This window comes from Malurus melanocephalus, unplaced genomic scaffold (assembly GCF_030028575.1).
Source record: "Malurus melanocephalus ecotype Western Australia unplaced genomic scaffold, MMel_1.1 scaffold_50, whole genome shotgun sequence".
NCBI lineage: Eukaryota > Metazoa > Chordata > Aves > Passeriformes > Maluridae > Malurus > Malurus melanocephalus.
In genome coordinates, this window is record NW_026623282.1 from 435,460 (window position 1) to 455,518 (window position 20,059).

Genomic DNA, 20,059 nt, shown 5'->3' on the forward strand with positions numbered 1-20,059 from the left:
GAAACAAGTATTTTTAATTCACTTCTTGTGGATTTTCATTTCCACAGTATTCATTCTTAGGGTGTACTTTGTTTGGTAGCTTAGTTTTGCTTGAATTCAGTTTTTCCTCTCTTACTAAAAAGAGTAATGCTGTAAAACACTAATCTGAGACCAAAATCCAAGGTTCTAGTTTTAATTTCGTGGTGCTGAAAACAAACATTTRACTTCAAGAAGCCAGCAGTTTGGTGTTAATTTCCAAAACATTTCCTACATTATGGGGAATGACAAATCAGAGAAGCTGCTCTGCCTTGCTGTGTCTTAGCAATGGCAGAGGCTGTTGTGGACTAAGTGCTTTTGTGAGAGGAGGCCTGATTTTGACAGATACCATCTGGTATATGTAAGAATGCAAGTTGTTAATGTATGTACGTTCTGAGGACAGTATTTTTTGTGTGGCAAGCATTTTGGTGTCTCAAATTGTCTGTATTCGTGTAAATGAGTCTTCGGCTGCAGATGCTCTTGATGCAGTTAGGAGCAGAGGAAATATAAGTACATTGCAACTTGGCAGAAAATGGAGACTGAATGATGGTGAGAACTTTTAAGACAAGTACTTTAATGTAGCAATCAATTGCTATTCTTACTGGAGTTCTAAAGTTTATTTTTTCTGAAACACTTGAATAAATAGCAGTTTAAATACGTGCTGAAGAATTKCTCAATTTTTAAAAAACTTGTTAATATTGACCTTGAGTAGAGATTTTATCCTAATTTTTACTCTGCTGAAGTGTGGAAGAAATTTTAAAATATTGATTTGCAATTAGCTGGTCAAATAGGTATATAAATTCTAATGGAATGTTGGGTAAAAAAAATATATTTGGTACTGGGAAATATTTATATTAAAATCCTTTGATGAAAATAATAAATTTTATTCTGAAATTGCTGCCTCAGAYTTTAAGTAAAAATGGCTGATCTGTCAACATTAAGTAACTTTATGGTTAGGTTTGTTGTTGTTGTTTGTAATTCCTATCTGAAGCACAGATCAGTTTGTTTGTGCAATTTGAGATTTTTTTTGTTTGTGCAGTTTGAGATTTTTTTTTGTTTGTGCAGTTTGAGATTTTTTTTTTCCTTTTTTTAAACCTCTTAATCCTGAAAATCTAAATTATTTTGTATCTGAATAACGAAACTTGTCATTACTTGTCACTGTTAGTAAAAAGACACAAAGCAGTATCTGTGAGGCTCAGAAATTTATTAAATAATTAAGAGTTTAGAAACTCATGCATGTTACCTTTTACAAGGTGGTTACTGCGAGCAAGGTTGGAATTAGAGGTTACTTACGGAGACTGATACAAGTAATACTTTTCAAGTCTAGTATTTCCTAGTAATAATATTAAAAATACTAATATGCCTGTCCATTGGTCATAAATCCAAGCTTAATTAGCTTTCACCTGACTAGTTTTCTGCTAAAACTTGCATTGCTCAATAGAGCGAGCAGGACTCCAGCTGTGCTGTTGCAGTTCCTATGGAGTGCAGTTAATTCATGGAACACTTGCAGTGTGACACGTGAAACTGCACCCCARGATGGTGCCAGAGTTTCGGTTAAAGCAATTGGTGTGTCCGTCTGCTGAAATGTGTGAGGACTTTTTAAGAATAAGCAAAGATAAATTCCTATTCATCTTACTTTCTGCACTGATGGAACCAGTGCTCCAAGACTCTTATCTTCTCCACTGTAGGTGGCCACTTTAATTAAGCTGTTCTACAGCACACCCCRAGATATTCCCAGTGTCTAATGCTGCTGATTTCCCAAGGCGTGCCGTAATGGGGTTCAGGCCATGAGGTCCATTYTGAACCACACAAATTGTCAAAATCTGCTAACTGCCACATGAAAYTGTACAACGTGTTAAAGCAAGAGCTAGTCTTGGTTGATAGATTCCATGATGAATTTTGAAAGAGAACTGCTCTATTATATTTGACAAGAACATGCAGTMCCTTCCAGTACGAAATTACTGCTTTGGGGTAACATGGAAACATAATCAGTGAAACATYGTAACAGTAATTTCTTTTACATGTAACCAGTTGTGGGCATGCTAACAGCACAGAGCATTGGCTTTGCCTACTTTGAGTTATGAAGGGGAAATATTACTCTTCTGATACTTGTGTTGTTGTGTGGGAGCACACAGAGGAACAAGTGGGGCTCTAGTGAACAGTTTTGTTAAAAATTTTAAATGGTAATTTTATTCCCAAATGTGCCTCGCTTTCAGCACAAACTTGAGATGTGTCTAAAATAAGATTTTGTTGAAATTTTCTTAGCGTTTGTCATTTTTCTTACTCGAAGTGCAGAACTGTCAAACTTTCTTAAAATCATAGAATCCTAGAATRGTTTGGGTTGGAATGAACCTTAAAGATCATGTCATTTCAACCTCCTGTCATGGGAAAGGACACCTCCCACTAGACCAGTTTGCTCAGAGCCCTGGCCTTGAACATTTGCAGGAGTGGGGCATTCACACAGAACAGTTCTGCACATAAGCCTTTTTAGAAGAAATATTTTCCTAATCAGGCAAAATTTCAGTTGGTTGCACATCTTTTTGCACATGGAGCATGTTTTTATTGATGGGTTACTCTGGCCAACTGTTGCTGTCTCCAAAGAATATGGTATCTGTATGCCAGTTAGGCCATGGCACTGTTGCATACTCTGCCTTGCACTTTGCAATAGTGATAGGCAAAAACTGAGGAAAAAGGACTTGGAGTTTGTAGCACAGGAACTTTGTTTCTTTTCATCTTAAGTAGAATGGCATGTTAGCTAGATGATTTGGAATTCATTTTAATCGCTGAGTTATTCCTGCTGTTCCCTGCTTCGCTAATGTAAGCCAGTATTAATTAGGTAATACACACTGACCACTATGCTGGGRTACCAGGGAATCAGGTTGCAAATATTTGGTGGTTTTTAAAGTAATTTAAATTACACATCTTTGTACAACTAGAAGACATGAGCGAGAGTGTTAATGTAAAAATATAGGACAGCACAAGAAGGAAGCAAGTTGTGTGAAAGCCATCTTAACAGTTCAGAAAGGTGAACTGCATGTTGAAAAGTTTGAATTTATTGAAGCAAAAATGTGAAGTTAAGGTTCCAAAACAGTTTTAATGGTTCTTGAAGCATGTATCCTGACTAGCTCAATAGTAAGCATTTCTGTGTGTCTGAGGATGATTGTTAAATCTTTTATCAGAAAATGCCATAACACTTCACAAATTCAGTGAATATTATCTTTCTTTTGGGTTGTATCCAGCTGTTGTTGTGGAAAGGGATGCACTAGCTGTTTCTAGAACACACAGCATTATTTAGGAAAGAATTTTAAAAATAACTTCAGATAACATATAGGAAATGGAAGTCATTTGTCTTGCCAACATAACCATCACAGAATAAATTATTTACAATAAATCAATTCCTTTTTCTTTATGACTTTGGCATTAAATAGGTATTCATAGTACAACATAYCTGATTTGTCATGTTACTGAAGCTACTTCACTGTTTGTAATATTAATGGAAGCTGACAAAAGTTTTAATTATTCTAATTTTTGTATTCCTCTTCTCAATATAGAAAAGGTACTTATTAAACTGGAGAAATTCTTTGTGGGAGCTTAGTGTACACAAAAGTTGCTTCATAGTGTTAAGTATTTCCCATAGTATAAATGGCTGCCTTGGAGGCTGAAAGTAGGTGTTCAGTGTGATTGAAAATCATTTCACCTTGCATGTATTTCTAATGAGAGTGGGAGCAAACTGGGGCAARGCAGTTCTGTCCTTGCAGCAGCTTCTCTGCTAAGCCTAGGACAGAAGGGAAGTTGGCGTGTGCGTTTCTTGGTGGGAGGAGCAGCAGTCTTCCAGACACACATGCGTGGCCAGGAAAATGCCAGAAGAGCTGGTTACAGAACTCTCCTGGATAATGCCTGGTGTTCCATCACAGAGCAGTGTTATTAGATTATCATTTTCCTTCATGTGCAACAATCATTTTCATCAAAAATTTGTGTTGGGATCCATTACGAATTCTTATCATACAYACAAGCAAATTTCAATGAATCTGGCAGAGTACCTGCTGAGAAAAATTCGGATGTCCTTTCTGTATTTCACTTGATGAAGAAAAGAGAGCTTTTGCATAATTGGTGGGAACACACTTTAAATGTTTCTCACATTTCATTGATAATACAGATAACATTTTAGCATCTGCAAGCTGAAGTATTGTGATTAAGCGAAATCTCACAGCAGCACTGCTTACAAGAATAGCAAGTGTATTGTGGCTTTGAAGTCAGCATATTTGTTTAYAAGTGGTGAATAATAATCAGGAAGAATAGTTTCTACTGAGGAATTATCCTTTCTTGGGAGGACAACTTCTATTTCAGTAYAGCCTGCTATGGGAGGGAGCTAAAAGAATTAAGTTTTAAATAACAGAAGTCAGATTAGCTGCTCTAGTAACCTACATTTAGGGATAGCATGTTCATTTGAAGTTAATTTGAGCTGGCAGATGATCTCTTTTATCTAGAATTGGTAAATAACATGTTTATTTATTTTCTCTCTCTCTCAGAAGGTGTTGTGTGAAGTGGTGAATTACAGCTCTGAAATAGGAGCCTGATCATAGCTATGTGCTAGATACGTAATTTACCTTTCCTAATGCTGTTTTAATACCAAAGACAGGATTGAGAGAGTTGCAAGCAAGTATTTTTATTTCCTTATTGGAGAGTTATTGCTCTCGTATTTCTTGAAATGGCTTAGATTTTGTGATAYTAAGTCAGTTTGCTTGGAAATTAGATATTCTGAGATCACACATTTATTGAAGATTACTTTGGATCAAGAATTCATGACCCCCTAAAAGAAAAGTTAATAAATAGAATCTGTTTTTCTGACTGGTCCAATATCTTTGTTATTACATATTCAAGTGAACAGATAAAGATTTAAATGTGTTCTTACTACTAAAGGGTCATAAAGGTTGTACAAGTACATACTCTTAAATGTTTCTTAGTGTCATCCACCTTATGATGGAGGAAAACCCGATARTGCAAGATGGAACCTTATTTTATTCCTTCAATCTCTGCTGGATTGAACAACCCATGGATGCTGCTGTTTTGATGGATTGATTTATTTATACATTTATTCGCATAGTGCTGGTCTTGGGCCAAGATACTTTTTTAGTCCTTTTTTCAGTCTTTATTGAGCACCTCTTGTGAAAGCACTTGTAATCAGATGAATTATACTGTGTCAGAATTTTAAAACTGAAAACCTAGACTTTTAACTTTCTCTCATCATCCTACAAAATATAGAAATAGATGTGTGGTTGCAGTGAATCACATTACTCAGTTCATGTGGCTTAACAGCTGATTCATRTAGAACAGCTACCTAATCCTGTACTGGGTGACAGGAGACATGCCAAGAAAACAGTCSTGGTACAGTCAGAGTACAATCTCCTGGAGAGCCCTGTGGCCTGTTAAATCAATGAAAATATGAATATACTGATTCACTTTAATTTCTAGATTGTTTCAACTTGCATTTTGTGAAAGGACTATCAATGTTCTCTAGTTTATCCTGTTTCAGCAGGGGTTTGGGCTAGATGATCTTCAGAGCTACTTTCCAGCCTAAACAATTATGTGTGTTTGGGAAAGGGAAAGGAGGATTTGTTTTGAAAGTGTGAGCTAGAAAGCTCTCAAAACCCTAATAACAAATGAATGATTATTTTAATTGTTCATGTAAAAGGAAGTGTAATGCTTTGCTTTTCAGAAAGCTTAAACAGGAGCAAGGCCCTTTCCCCATACCTTACAAGCCTGAAGTAACAAGCCATATTTAGTAAATATTTACACTGCACAGTTCAAAGTTTCTGGAGGAAACTTTTAACTTATGTTAGACTAGAAGCAAAAAAACTGAACCTGCCAAAACCCTAACCACAAACAACCTTGCCTCACCCCCCCCAAACAACAATTTTCTTTGAGTTGTACAATCTGATGGAATTTTTCCATTTCTGTGTATGTATTTATGGTCCATCAGATGTAGAAATCTCGTTCTAAGTATTGACTATCAGAATTTTGCTTTCTTTTGTTTTGTCTGGAAGACTTGGTTACTGCATGTGTGCARATCTGCTGGACAAAGTCTGTGTTTGAATGGCATTTTTTGTTGGAAATGTGAGACCCATAACTAGATATCCTTATTGGGTGATGGGAAGAGGTGTGAAAGCTCAGTGAAAATGAAAAATTTGGCTAAACAATCCACTTCTCAGTTCCATACTGTAACTATAGTGAAATAATAGTGTTGTTTGTGATTCAGGAAATTCGGGAAAAACTTGTTAAATTTTCTGGAGGGTGACTGCACTGTGCTTGTTTGCAACACTCAGAAGTAACCTGCTAGCAGAGATGAACACCAGCAAGAATTCAAGTGATTTGTCAAGAATATGAGAGAAGCTAATGTTTCACAGCTTCTTACTCAAAACTGTAAAAACACAGAACCCAGTGCCCACAGTTAAGATAGGCAACAGTTTCTGTGGATTTCAATTTGGTGCACATAATATTTTTCCATGGTTCACAGCTTAACTGAATATTTTAAATTTATAAAAATGTTTCAGAAGTAACTACACTTGTAGATTTAGTATCTACTGGGAACATTTTCTGCAGCTATATAGAGGTGTGGATGTACATAGGAAAGCAATTGGATTGCTTTAAGCTGRTGAGTTACCCCTTGTCATCTCTGACTTCCTCTGACTTTATGCTCTACTTCCAAAGTAGAGTGTGTTCAAAAGGTCTTTGATTTATGATTTGACATTGTATGCATGTATGTGCTTGTATGTTTAGAAAAAAAAATCTAACCTCAAAGYCAAAACTAACATGCTTACAAATATATATATGTGTGTGTGTGTGAGCTTTGCTGTTTTGGTTTTGTTTTTTTATTGGTCTTATTCTTCATCATGCAAAACTGCATTAATGAGGCTCTGAATAGGCTCATGGTGCTCAGTGGCTATTGGAGTCCTGTAACTCCAGCAGTCAGATTGACTGTTCTTGTTCATGCTGGGTGAGTTCAGAATCTTAATTTATCATCACTCCTCTGCCAGTAACATAACACCTATCCTTTATGTAATCCTTCCCTTGCTGCAGCCAGCTGATAAAAAGCCAAAAAGAACAACTTTTGGTGAAACGGTGTGTTAAAGCAGGGGAAAGAAAGAGAAATTTGTTAAAAACAGTAGAACATAATGAAATGTGTTTGGTTTCTGGTAAATATTGTTATGCAAAATGAAAAACATGAATCAAAAATTATGTGCTGCCCTTTGTTATTCAGATGAGAGAAAAAGGTTAGTAGAAATCTGGGACAGATTTGAGATTTAAGCCWTTATGATGGAGTTACAAAAGCAATCATAAGTGAGCATTGAAACTTCMATGTTTCAAAATGTTTGTAAGGTGTTCCAGTATCTGTACTGTATGGGGTATGTCTTTAAATTTGAACATAAGCAAAGTACTTCAAGCAGATCACCTGGTTTTGTTAGCTAATTGTGTCCTGTTGAACCAAGCCAGTGCCTGGAACATGTTATTTTCTGGCTGTGGGGCTGTTACAGCTGCAACACAATAATGTAAACAATAAAAAAAATAACTAAATCTCATATTCTGAGAATACCAGTGTCATATATGAAATAACTGGGTGACATTCGTTACATTAAGTGTGCAACACATTTTCAAGTACTGCAATAAGAAGTTGAGCAAGGGTTCTCCAGAGACCTGGTGTTCTGCACAGTGGGTCCCACCCCCCTTTTTTCAAAGCGAGCGCTGTCTCCTTCAAGCACTGTGCAGGACAGCAGGCGGCATGTCAGCTGACTCAAGTATTAGTTTCATAGTACAGGAGGAAATGAAGCATTTGATTCCAAAAGTTTTCACTTCTTCGGTGTAATGGTAAGCATATTGTTGCTGGTTTGGGGCATTTTTTTGGCGTGATGTTATAATTAAGTTAAGGAAATGAATCTGTATTCCTTGGAGTGTTTGCTACAGGTGTCTGTTTGATTTGACAGTTCGGGGAGCTMAGGAAAACCAAGGCCAGCTCCTCCTCTGTTGACCTTTTGGGRGGAGGAGGGGGGAGTCAAGAGTGTTATAGGCATAAAGTGACAAATTATTGCAACTACATAGCTTCATCCATATTACTGTCCTGCTTGGTTCTTGCTAAATGATTTAATTTATGCTGGTAAATTTACTGATACTGAAGATGCCTTCTGAAGTTTGATATTGCTAAGTCATCCTCAGTTAAGTATGTGGCATAAAGGTTTATATTTAGCACTTCAATGCAGCAATGCAGTGAGGAATAGAAAATCGCTTTATTTCTCACTTGGCTGCAAATAATTAAAGTTTAGAAGTTAGCATATAAATCATAGCTTCAGTGTATGATTTGTCAAGTGTGTTTTTCTGACAGTGAATTAAACAAGCTAGTCTGACTGTATAAATTAGTATTCTCTTTTTCATAATATTTTCTTGTGCTTTAGCAACATRTATTCACGTTTCTCAGCAATTTCTGGACAGTAGTCAGGAGARATGGTGAAACTCTGAGATCTTGGAAAAAGGCAATGTTTATACCACCATGGTGACACATCAAACTTTTCTGTGCGTTTCTGTAACCTGATATTTGATCGGCATTACCTTTGGGCAGAAAACGTGTCCCATAACTATATACACAATAAGATCATGTTAAATTCAGAAGGTGAGATAATTTTCTTGGGGGTTTGTGTAAGTTTTTCCACATATGATTGGAACTGGAGCTCCAACAATGGAGTTGATATTGAGGAAACTGTGCACAGAGTACAACAAGCTGCATGGTCCTCCCTCATTACCACTCCCAGTTGTAGGGTGACGTGCAGGGGACTACTTGTATCTTCCTCACTTATTTCAGATTGCTGTGTTTAGCTGTGATTCCAGCTCTCTTTGCCCTTATGGAAACTGTGAAGTGTAATCTCCAAGCACAATTCCCRAGCRTCAAATTAATGAGAACAAGAATATCTACACAGTACCCACCTCACCTAGTTTTCCTTCCAACAGGAATGGTCATTTCAGGCTGTAGGTTGGTGTTCGGTATTTCACTGACTGGAATTCAACCTTTATTCCATTGAAATAGCATGGGGTTTTCCTAGATGGGTAATATATTGAACTGTTTAGTTTGTGTGTTTGTTTTCAGTATTTCAGTATTTATGTACGGGAATAAAGGAGGAAAATAGGGGCATACAGGGAAGATGAAGAAGGTGCTTATATTTCCTTCTGCTCTCCAGAGCTAACAACATGATGTTTAAAAGGAAAAAATACCTGGGCAYTGTAAACTGGCAAGACTGTGAGATGGGTTTTGCATATAGGTACTGTGGGAGCATTTCCTCTCCCTCTCTGCCACCTATGCATGTTCACCTTCCTACTGTTCTCCTTTCCACCTTCATTTTCTGTATCCTTTTAACAGTCCCTTTCCCACAGGTATAAATTGTGCTGCCAAAAGGATCAGGCTCAGCTTTTTGAAATGCATCTTAGTCATCAGTGGGTGACTGAACTTCCATCCTGAGACTTCTGGCTAAATCCACTGCAATACCATTCAGTAAATGTGACACAGTATTTGCAAAGCCTTGGATATCCAGTAATGCAACAATGTGACTTGTAGTTTGAAACCTCTGGATTAACAGATCTTCATTTTTTGTGGAATTATTTGGACCTCTAATTAATGTCTTTACAGGATTGGATTTATATGTAGTAATAATTTTTGTTGATTTTTTGTATGTAGTTATCGTGCAAAAAGAACAATATATCTGCTATGTTTACTGTATTGATATATTCCTATGAAATTAAAATTATTTTTAGTAAGTTATATTTTCTTTTTTTCCCATGTGTTATTTTTGTTGTGCAGAGCTCTGGGATTGAAACATTAGTGGAGGAGCTTTGCTCCAAACTGAAAGACCTTCAGAGTAAGCAAGGTGAGGAAAAAAATGGTTTAAACTTCTGAGGCTCTGTATTGTATCTGTTAACTGTGCAACATTCTGAGATGGGGGTGGATGTGGGGGAGTAGGCTGTTATTTCAGTAGCTTTTAGTACAGGCCATGCAATTTTAAAATACATTTGAATAATTTCATTCAAACAATTTAAGCAATTGTGACAAAGGGGTTTTCTTCATGAAAAGCTGTAACTGTTCATATCCAGCTATGCCCGCTTTTTTAGTAAATATTCCAAAATCAGCATCTTACCAAAATAATGAAAATAAAGTAGGYTTGATTCTGTTCCTTTTGTGTGTTGGTGCTTGCAAAGAGTAGCTTTGCCTCAAAATAATTATGTGATAGCTATTCCTGTGAAAAGCATTCAGATAACCATTATTGCATAAAATTTCTGGGCTTTAGGGGAATGATAATGGGCACTTTATGTTGTCAAGTGTGGAGCAGGGAGAGTAATGTAAAATTGTGTCTTTGGCACATAAATGTTCATTCAGGCACACAGCAGCAGCCTTCGACACTTAGAGTAAAATTAATATGCTTATCGTGTAATATAAGTAGCTGTAAATAAGAGRTAATAATTTACCTGCTTAAAGCATGATTTTAGCTGTTTTCACTCACTTTTTTTTGTTTTTAAACTGTAATCATTAGCGGGCTCCCCGTATTTCATAATGCTGTGATGTGACAATTTCTTTTTGAGCCAAGGTGATGTTGAGCATTTTATTTGGAAAAAAAAATAGTATGTATCACTTTGTTTTATTTTAGAGTTTTAATATAAAGAATTAGAAAATCTTCAGAGTCACTTCTCAGACAGGAAATATGGCTTTACATCCACTCAAAGGACAGCAACTACTGCGAGGATATGTCCTTTTAGTGAAGCACATGAGAGGTTAGATGTGGCCAATGATAAAAACATTCAGTTAAATAGTTGATTTTTTAAGAAATCCTTTTTGTGTCTGTAGCAATAAAGAATGAGATAATGATTTGGATATGAAACAATTAAAAACATTCAACAGGAATTCTCCCGGTGAGGCATTGCAAGCCATGGATTTGCATGGAGCTGCTGGCCAGTTGTATTCGGTCAGATTTGCAGGACTGGACAACTGTGGGAAATTTTAATATTGTAATAATTTGGTGGTTATTTGTAATTTCCTTATGTTACTTAAAGTGTTACGGAAATTTTACTATTATTACAGTTACACGTCCTGGTATTTTTGTTAAATACTGTTATAAGATATTCTGGCTTTTTTAATTTTTCTGTTAAGCATTTGAAATTTTCTTCCAAAACAGAGGAGAAGATTCACAAAAAGTTKGAAGGCTCTTTGACTCCTGAGACTGATTTATCACCCACAGCAAAGGATCAAGTAGAAATGTATGTRGTTTTTTTTATTATTATCTGAGATGCTTTTCTAATTTTGCTCCCATATTTTAATACAGTGAAGTTAACTTAGTAGGGAATCTGAAGTTTTGTGGATATTAATAAATACATTTCTTTTCCAGCCATCTTCTTTTGTTAATCTTGTATGTTTAAATATTAGTACTTGGTACCATGGGCTAAATTAATTTCTGTTGAAGTCCTGACTGATTTCATTTGACTATATACAGAATTCAAACTATACTTTTATTTTAATTTTCAGAAGACTAAGTCAACCAGACAAAAACCTTTAAAAATAGCATTAATGGACACATRGATTTGCAGGGCAGGAATCATCTGTTTCCTGGATTCAGAACTTGCTGTCTTCTATTGCAGAAATGGCAAACAAACTTTTATGACCTTTAAACTCTTGATAACCAAAGTGGTCTCCTAGTTACCAAATACCTGAGTCCAGTGTTACTGAAGTACTCAGCAGTTTTATCATTGACCTCTCTTGGAGATACAGCTGCTTCTGCATCTCTTAATACAGCAACAGCCTAGTAGAATTGTTACTAAATGGATGATAGTCTTCARRGAACTGATTGTGCTAATGTGCATTTAACCTAACTGACATGTAAAAATTTTTAATGTGTTTTCATTGAAATATACATGATTCAGTATAAATCCYTCTACTGCCAAACACGTAGTACTTTAAATGTTGCAGAAAACAATATTTCAATCTTGTACTTCTTACATAAAGCTGTTAAGATCTTAAACTACTGAAAAACTAATCTTTTTTAAGAGCTTTTTCTTAATAAGTGGATGCTCAAACTGTGTAGAACTTAATAGATAATGTCTCACTTCACATGAAAATTTTTAAAACTGAAATTCAGGACTTCCTCATTTATAATCTAAATCAAAAATGTTTAAGAAGAATGTAGTGAATTGCTACACTATCTAATAATAAGCCTGGAGCCAGGCTTTCACTGTTGTAAACATACACAACTTCTCTTTACAGTGACATTTAGTCTCTGTAAAGGGAATTGTTTTATTTGTATGCAATGTATTTCTAAACAAATGTGAATACAAGCACTTTCAAAGCACATTTTCATTTTCCCTTAGATATCATTTAAGTAGTGCAATGAGTGGCATGTGCATATGTAGTGCAAACTAGATTTTAGCCATTAGACTGGTAGTATTTTGTTGTGTTTTTAGTAATGCATTCTAATCTTACTGCCTACCTGAAGCTCTACAATCCGAATGTCCCTTTTGTTTTGCYTTCAGGTACTATGAAGCGTTTCCTCCTCTTTCTGAAAAGCCAGTTTGCCTGCAGGAAATTATGACTGTATGGAATAAATCCAAAGTATGCTCTTACTCTAGCTCCTCATCTTCATCCACCGTTCCACCGACTAGCACGGATACATCTTCTCCAAAGGACTGCAATAGTGAAAGTGAAGTAACTAAAGAAAGAAGTAACAAAGCATCTGCAACTGTACAGGAAAGAACCCAGCAGAAGAAAAGTAAAAACGAGAAGGAAAACAAGTTTAGTAACAACACTGTTGAAGAGAAGCCTGTTTTGTACAAAAAGCAAGTCCGACATAAGTCTGAGGGAAAGATGCGTCCCCGCTCGTGGTCATCTGGATCCAGTGAGGCTGGCTCAAGTTCTAGTGGTAATCAAGGTGAATACAAGGCATCAATGAAATGTATTAAAGTAAGACATAAAACAAGAGAGGTTCGGAATAAAAAAGGGCGTAATGGGCAGAGCAGGCTGTCAGTGAAAYCTGGTGAAAAGGCTGATAGAAAAGTCCACAGCGGAAGCAGCAGCAGCAGCAGCAGCGGGTCCATCAAACAACTGTGCAAAAGAGGTAAAAGGCCATTAAAAGAAATTGGAAGAAAAGAAGCTGGCGGTAGCGATGGAAAAGATTTGTATTTAGACAGCAGGAATGAAAAGGAATATAAAGAAGAGCCCTTGTGGTACACTGAGCCGATTACGGAGTACTTTGTTCCTCTTAGCAGAAAAAGCAAGCTGGAGACTACGTACCGCAACAGAGAAGATATATGTGGAGTAACATCAGAGGCTGTAGAAGAGTTGTCTGAATCAGTGCATGGTCTTTGTATTAGCAACAATAATATTCATAAAACATACCTCGCAGCAGGTACTTTCATCGATGGTCATTTTGTAGAAATGCCTGCAGTTCTAAATGAGGATATTGACCTCGCTGGGACCTCAATATGTTCTCAACCAGAGGACGACAAATATTTAGATGATGTTCATCTGTCAGAACTAACACACTTCTATGAAGTGGATATTGATCAATCCATGTTGGATCCTGGTGCCTCAGATACGATGMAAGGGGAGAGTCGGATTTTAAATATGATTCGACAGAAGAGTAAAGAAAAAACTGATTTTGAGGCAGAATGTTGCATAGTGTTAGATGGAATGGAGTTGCAAGGGGAAAGTGCAATATGGACTGAATCGACCAGCTCTGTTGGTGCTGAAGGGTGGTTCTTGCAAGATCTTAGTAATTTAGCTCAATTTTGGGAGTGCTGTTCATCTTCTAGTTCTGGTGATGCAGATGGGGAAAGTTTTGGAGGAGATTCTCCGATCAGATTCTCCCCCATCCTAGACAGCACAATGCTTAATTCACACATGCTTGCTGGCAATCAAGAGCTCTTTTCAGATATTAATGAAGGGTCTGGTATAAACTCTTGTTTTTCAGTGTTTGAAGTGCAATGCAGTAACTCTGTTTTACCATTTTCTTTTGAAACACTCAACTTGGGAAATGAAAACGCAGATTCTAGTAGCACTGCTAATATTCTTGGGAAAACACAGTCTAGATTGCTAATATGGACCAAAAATAGTGCCTTTGATGAAAATGAACACTGTTCTAATCTTTCAACAAGAACCTGTAGTCCATGGTCACACTCGGAAGAAACACGTTCAGACAATGAGACTTTAAATATTCCATATGAAGAATCCACACAATTTAATGCAGAAGATATTAATTATGTAGTTCCTAGAGTGTCTTCGAATTATGTAGATGAAGAAATTCTAGATTTTTTGCCAGAAGAAACCTGCCAGCAACAAGCTAGAACTTTAGGTGAAATGCCCACTTTGATTTTCAAAAAGAAATCTAAGCTAGAATCTGTCTGTGGTATTCAGCTAGAACAAAAAGCAGAAAGTAAAGACTATGAAACTACACAAGGGTGTAGGGAAAGCAGTCCACATGGAGATGGCTACAGCTCAGGGGTTATTAAAGATATTTGGACAAATATGACAGACAGAAATTCTGCAGCGATGGTAGAAATAGAAGGAATAGAAGATGAATTGTTTTCAACTGATGTAAATAACTATTGCTGCTGTTTGGATACAGAAGCAAAAGTTGAAACCCTCCAGGAACCCAATAAAGCAGTGCARAGATCAGARTATCACCTTTGGGAAGGTCAAAAGGAGAACATAGAGAAGAGAGCCTTTGTCTCAAATGAATTATCAAAAGTAGATGGTGGWGACTATACCACACCATCAAAACCCTGGGATGTTAACCAGGATAAAGAAAACTCATTTATACTTGGTGGTGTGTATGGGGAGCTCAAAACATTTAACAGTGATGGAGAATGGGCTGTGGTGCCACCTGGTCACWCAAAGGGGAGCTTACTGCAGTGTGCAGCTTCCGATGTGGTGACAATAGCTGGTACHGATGTTTTTATGACTCCAGGTAATAGTTTTGCCCCTGGCCACAGGCAATTATGGAGGCCGTTTGTATCATTTGAACAGAATGAGCAATCAAAGAGCGGAGATAACGGATTAAATAAGGGTTTTTCTTTTATCTTCCATGAAGACTTACTGGGAGCTTGTGGTAACTTTCAAGTCGAAGAACCAGGGCTTGAATACTCATTCTCTTCCTTTGACCTGAACAATCCATTTTCACAAGTTCTTCATGTAGAGTGTTCGTTTGAGCCAGAAGGAATTGCATCTTTCAGCCCTAGTTTTAAACCTAAGTCAATTCTGTGCTCTGATTCAGACAGTGAGGTTTTACACCCCAGGATATGTGGTGTTGATCGAACGCAGTACAGGGCTATACGGATTTCTCCGAGGACTCATTTTCGCCCAATTTCTGCATCTGAACTTTCTCCAGGTGGTGGAAGCGAGTCAGAATTTGAGTCAGAAAAAGATGAGGGAGGTATTGCAGTCCCTCCTCAAGTAGATGTATTTGAGGATCCACAAGCAGATCTCAAACCTCTGGAAGAAGATGCAGAAAAAGAAGGGCATTATTACGGAAAATCAGAGCTTGAATCTGGAAAATTCCTTCCCAGATTAAAAAAGTCTGGAATGGAGAAGAGTGCACAGACATCATTGGATTCCCAAGAAGAGTCGGCCGCGATGTTGCCAGTAGGAAACCAAGATCCCTGTTTAGAATGCAGTATGAAAGAATCTCTAGAAGGGAGAGTGGTGGAGAGCTCTAAAGTAAACTGCAGAATAGTGGAGCCACGTGAGGAGACTGGCAGGTTTTGCAGTTGTAAAGCAGGGTGTCATTTCCCCACGTACGAGGATAATCCTGTTTCTTCAGGAGAGCATGAAGAGGTATGTGGATATATAAAATTACAGAATTTGCAGCTGGCAGCTGATAACCAGCAGTTTGTCATGTGACAGTTCAGTTTCAATGTTTGTGATTGTATAGATCTCTAGAAAATACAGTTTTGTAGAGAAACTGGAGGTTCCATCTGAATAGAAGAATAAACTTGCTATTCTAAGGGTGACGGAGTGCTGGCACGGGTTGCCCAGGAAGGTTGTAGAGTCTCCRTCCTTGGAGATTTCAAAAACATCTGAACAAGGTCCTGGGCAGCCTGCTCTACTGGGCCCAGCTTGAGCAGGGAGAGTTGGACGTGATGACCTCCAGAGTTCTTTTGAACCTCAATTGTTCTGTGATTCTGTGAAAAATTAACCATCTTCAGGTATTTTGGTGTCATCTTGCATACCTTTAGAAATATATGCATGTATACACTCATGTGACTTTAAAATCTGTTTACCTTAGGTTTTTAGGTTATCTGATTTACATATAAAATGWTAAAATGTGCATAAATTTTGAGTAATGAAATATTGCTGATTTTGATTCAGATATATTTTAAAATTCTGAAGAAAAATATCTGAAGCCATTATGTCTTTTCAACATAGTTACTTCCAAATAGAAGAATTTGAACTATTGGATGTAAAYTTCAGCAAAGAAAGGCTTGTAAAAAGGCTTAATTGTCTGGAAATTAAAGTGTCCTCTTGTCAGCATAGAGCCAAAAAGAAAGAAAACGTGGATGCAAAATACCCACTACTACCACAGTACTATAAGAGAGCCTCAGTATAATTATGGGTTAAGCTCAGAGTTTTCTTTCTGGTAGTTGTAGACATAAGTAATTATCAAGGTTAAAAGTCCTTTCTAGCCCAGAGATACTGTGGCCAGCTCAGAGATATTGTCTGTATAGGTATAAGTTACATCTTACATTTTTTTTCCTTACATCTTATATTTTCTTTTACTCTTCAGCCTCCTCTTGCACATATTCAGTAGTTATACTATTTACATTTGGATGAAGTTTTTTTCATTTTCAACTGAAGAGTGCACCCAGCTTGTGTTGTGCAATTGCATATTTCTCAATTATAAGTTTGAAACACTAACTCATAATAGGCAAGCTAATCTTTCTCTTGCTAAAACTAATGCTCACCTTTTCGTTGAACAAAATCAGACTTTCTTATTTTCCTTCTTYCTTCTTTGTTTCTTCTCTCATCCTCCTTTAAATTAATTGCTTCTTTTCCCACCATCAGTAAGTTGATATCTGCTGCTTGCTTAAGAGAATCAAGTTTGTGACTTTTCCAGACCCTTTCTAGACATCTTGGTTCCTGCTGCTCTGTTAAGTTAAGAGAGATGAAGTGGCTTCAGAAATCTTTACTGGAGTTTGGGAAGTTTATATGTTTGTGCTAGGCCTTGCAGAAAGAGTCATCAAAAAAATAATAACTTAGACTSTAAGTCAGAACAGATTCTGGAATTGCCTTTTACCAGGAGTAAGTGAAATATAACTTCATCATGCAGCAGGGCATAATGAACAAACAAATAATACAGTTATTTGTGACAGCAAGAGTCTGTTCAACAAGACAGCAAGTTCYTTCCAGCCCTTTTCAGATCTTCTTTCTGGATGTCTAGTGCTCTGTGAGGCTGTTTATTCTCATCTTCACTTCAATCACTTATCCATTCAAAAAACTTCAGTAAGTGAAACAGTAAGTGGCTGGTTTAATTTTACAGTGGTACTGTAGTTTATGGTAGCTCTGAGGCTTGTAAAAGGTCTTTTGGTAGTGAACAGTGCTCAGAAAGCTTGGTATTTTATTTTATTTAAGTTCCTTAGTGCAAGAGGAAAACTTACTGCTTCCCTTGCTCAGGTCATGTGATTTTGTAGGCATTTCATAGCTTCAAAGTGATAAACAACTTTGAAAGAGAAGTACAAAGGCCAACAACCTTCTCAGCAGTCTGGACTCCAGTTGGGTTTGCAATTAAGCTCTTCCTGGGGGGCCGGGGATCCTGATTACCTTCTGAGCTTGGATGGCCTGGATTAACTTGATCYCCTGAATCTACAGTGTGTCAAGAAGGTGTGTGAACACTCTGGGCTTTTCTCAGCGCCAGTACTTGGAGTCTGAAGGAAATTGGCTTTTTGGCTCAAGAGCAATTATTTAAATTTCTTATTGTGCTTAAATGTTAAAGATCTATGTGAGCTTTTTTCTTTTTAAGAGTGACATTATTTATTTTCATGAGTATTAATCAAAATCAATATAAAATACGTAGAATGGGGACAGTCTAGGAGGAGCTTTTTTTSTGGATGCCCCACACACACACGCATGGGGGAAGAAGCTTGAGCAAGCACTGTGGTCTTGACTGATGAGTATAGATCAATATTTGTGAAGATTTTTTTTTAATGAAACTTTCTGTGTTTCTGTGCTTGACTTAAGACAGAAATTAAAGCAACTCAGTCATCTAATGTAAAGTTTGAATTGTGGTCTGAGGTACCTCCAGTATTTTTGCATARATAATAGATGTGAAAATACTAATATAAACCTCAGTGTAATAGTAACACATTCTGTTTTAYWTCACTTRAATTTGAGTTATATATGTGCTGTGCATACAGACATCTCTGAATACCTCCTATTTATAAACAAGACTGTAGGAGAATCTGGTTCAGTTTCCTCCCTCTTACCTTCTATATTAGAACACTTCTTTTAGAATTGTAGTGTGTTTTCCACCAGGAATTTGCAAATAGCTCCTGCAGAATTTCTTCAAACATGACTGATATTTATATACCTAGCCATAAGATCAAAAAAAAGAAAACTGAAAATCAAGCCAACAACAAAATGAAACCAACAAAATAATACCAAAAAAAAGTCCAAACCAAACAACCTCTGCAAAAACCACCAGCACATGGTACCTGAACAGCTACMTAAAACCCCACAAACACAGCTCCCTTGCCCCCATGAAGAACMGTCCTTTTTCTTCCGAGTAAATGCTCCTACCATTTAGATGTGGAGTCATTTAGATGTGGGTAAGTACACAATCTGGACCAGTTAATGACCTGTGAATAGACCAACACTGCATCTCCTGTCAACAAGTTTTGTATGGGCTCCAGTCCAGCAGGTGTGCTCTAAAAATGCTCATACGGTTGGGTCCTTGAGRTAGATAAAAGGACCTGTGGGGTTTTAAGGTCTGAACATGCCTAAGACACTGGTTTTGGGGATGAGGAAATTTTACTGACAAAAACTGAGTTTGTGCATCTCATGACTGAATAGGCTGTGAGATCTGGTGAGATTCTGTGCTGGACTGGAGTAATGCAATGTTAAGTGCATAAATTCTTTAGAAAGAGCTGACAAAGGAGTGCTTTATAAACACTGATTCTGAGGTCAGCAGTGTAGRAGGTAAGCTGCCTTCTACACTGTAGAAGGTAGTGATAGGAGGGGAACAAAATTTGGAGAGGTCCTCTGTGTGCTTTAAAATCAGGGGAATCAAGTGGAAAAAGAGCATGTAGAGTCGCCCACACACAAAGCAAAAGGACTTTACTGGGTAAGAGTGACTGATTTGGGGACTRCCTAAGACAGGACTGGTCCAGATAGTCCTTTGTAAGGGTTGATCATGGCAGTTGATGACAACACCTACAAAGACTTAGGCTCTGATCTTCTAATTAAGAAAGCATTATTTTGCAGAGATATGAAAGGGCTTGTATCAAAGGAGTTAAAACAGATAGAGTTCACAGTAACAGYTGAAGAATCACAAGGGAAAAATCCCAAGGTTTAAACAAAGCAAATAAAAAAGGTTTGGTACACCTGAAAGTTCTAGAAGTAAATCAGAAAAAGAAGGATGACAGAAAGATATTTGAGAAACAGAATTAACAAGGTAAACTATGAAAATGTAATATCCAAGGTATTGATTAGTGCATCTATTGTCATTGTTAATGAAAATAGAGATATACACTGTTTCAGCTACTCACAGCAATGTTCAGCTGAGTATCACAAAGAGCAGAAACTAGTTTGAGAAAAGCTTACTAGAATACTTGTTTGAGAACATATAGAAGATAGAAAATATGTAAAATGCAAATCTTGTTTTTAAAGGGGAAAATGGAGCCAATGACTCTCTTAAATTGCCTAAAGAAACACTGTAMACTAAGTGGCCCAAATGCATGAGTAACAGAGAAAGTTTCCAAGTATTAGTTTAGAAGAAAGATTGCACTCTCAAAATAACAATSAGTGGCTTACTGG

At 37.0% G+C, this 20,059-nt stretch overlaps 1 protein-coding gene across 3 annotated transcripts in view; it reads left to right on the forward strand.

The window, feature by feature from the left end:
* Nucleotides 1-20,059, forward strand: part of KIAA0232 (KIAA0232 ortholog) — a 65,414-nt gene that overhangs the window by 36,287 nt on the left and 9,068 nt on the right. For all 3 annotated transcript variants that reach the window (XM_057365248.1, XM_057365250.1, XM_057365251.1), the window contains 3 exons: nt 9,854-9,920; nt 11,220-11,301; nt 12,568-15,865. In XM_057365248.1, coding sequence (XP_057221231.1) covers nt 9,854-9,920; nt 11,220-11,301; nt 12,568-15,865 — 3,447 coding nt within the window. The remainder of the gene's footprint in view (nt 1-9,853; nt 9,921-11,219; nt 11,302-12,567; nt 15,866-20,059) is intronic.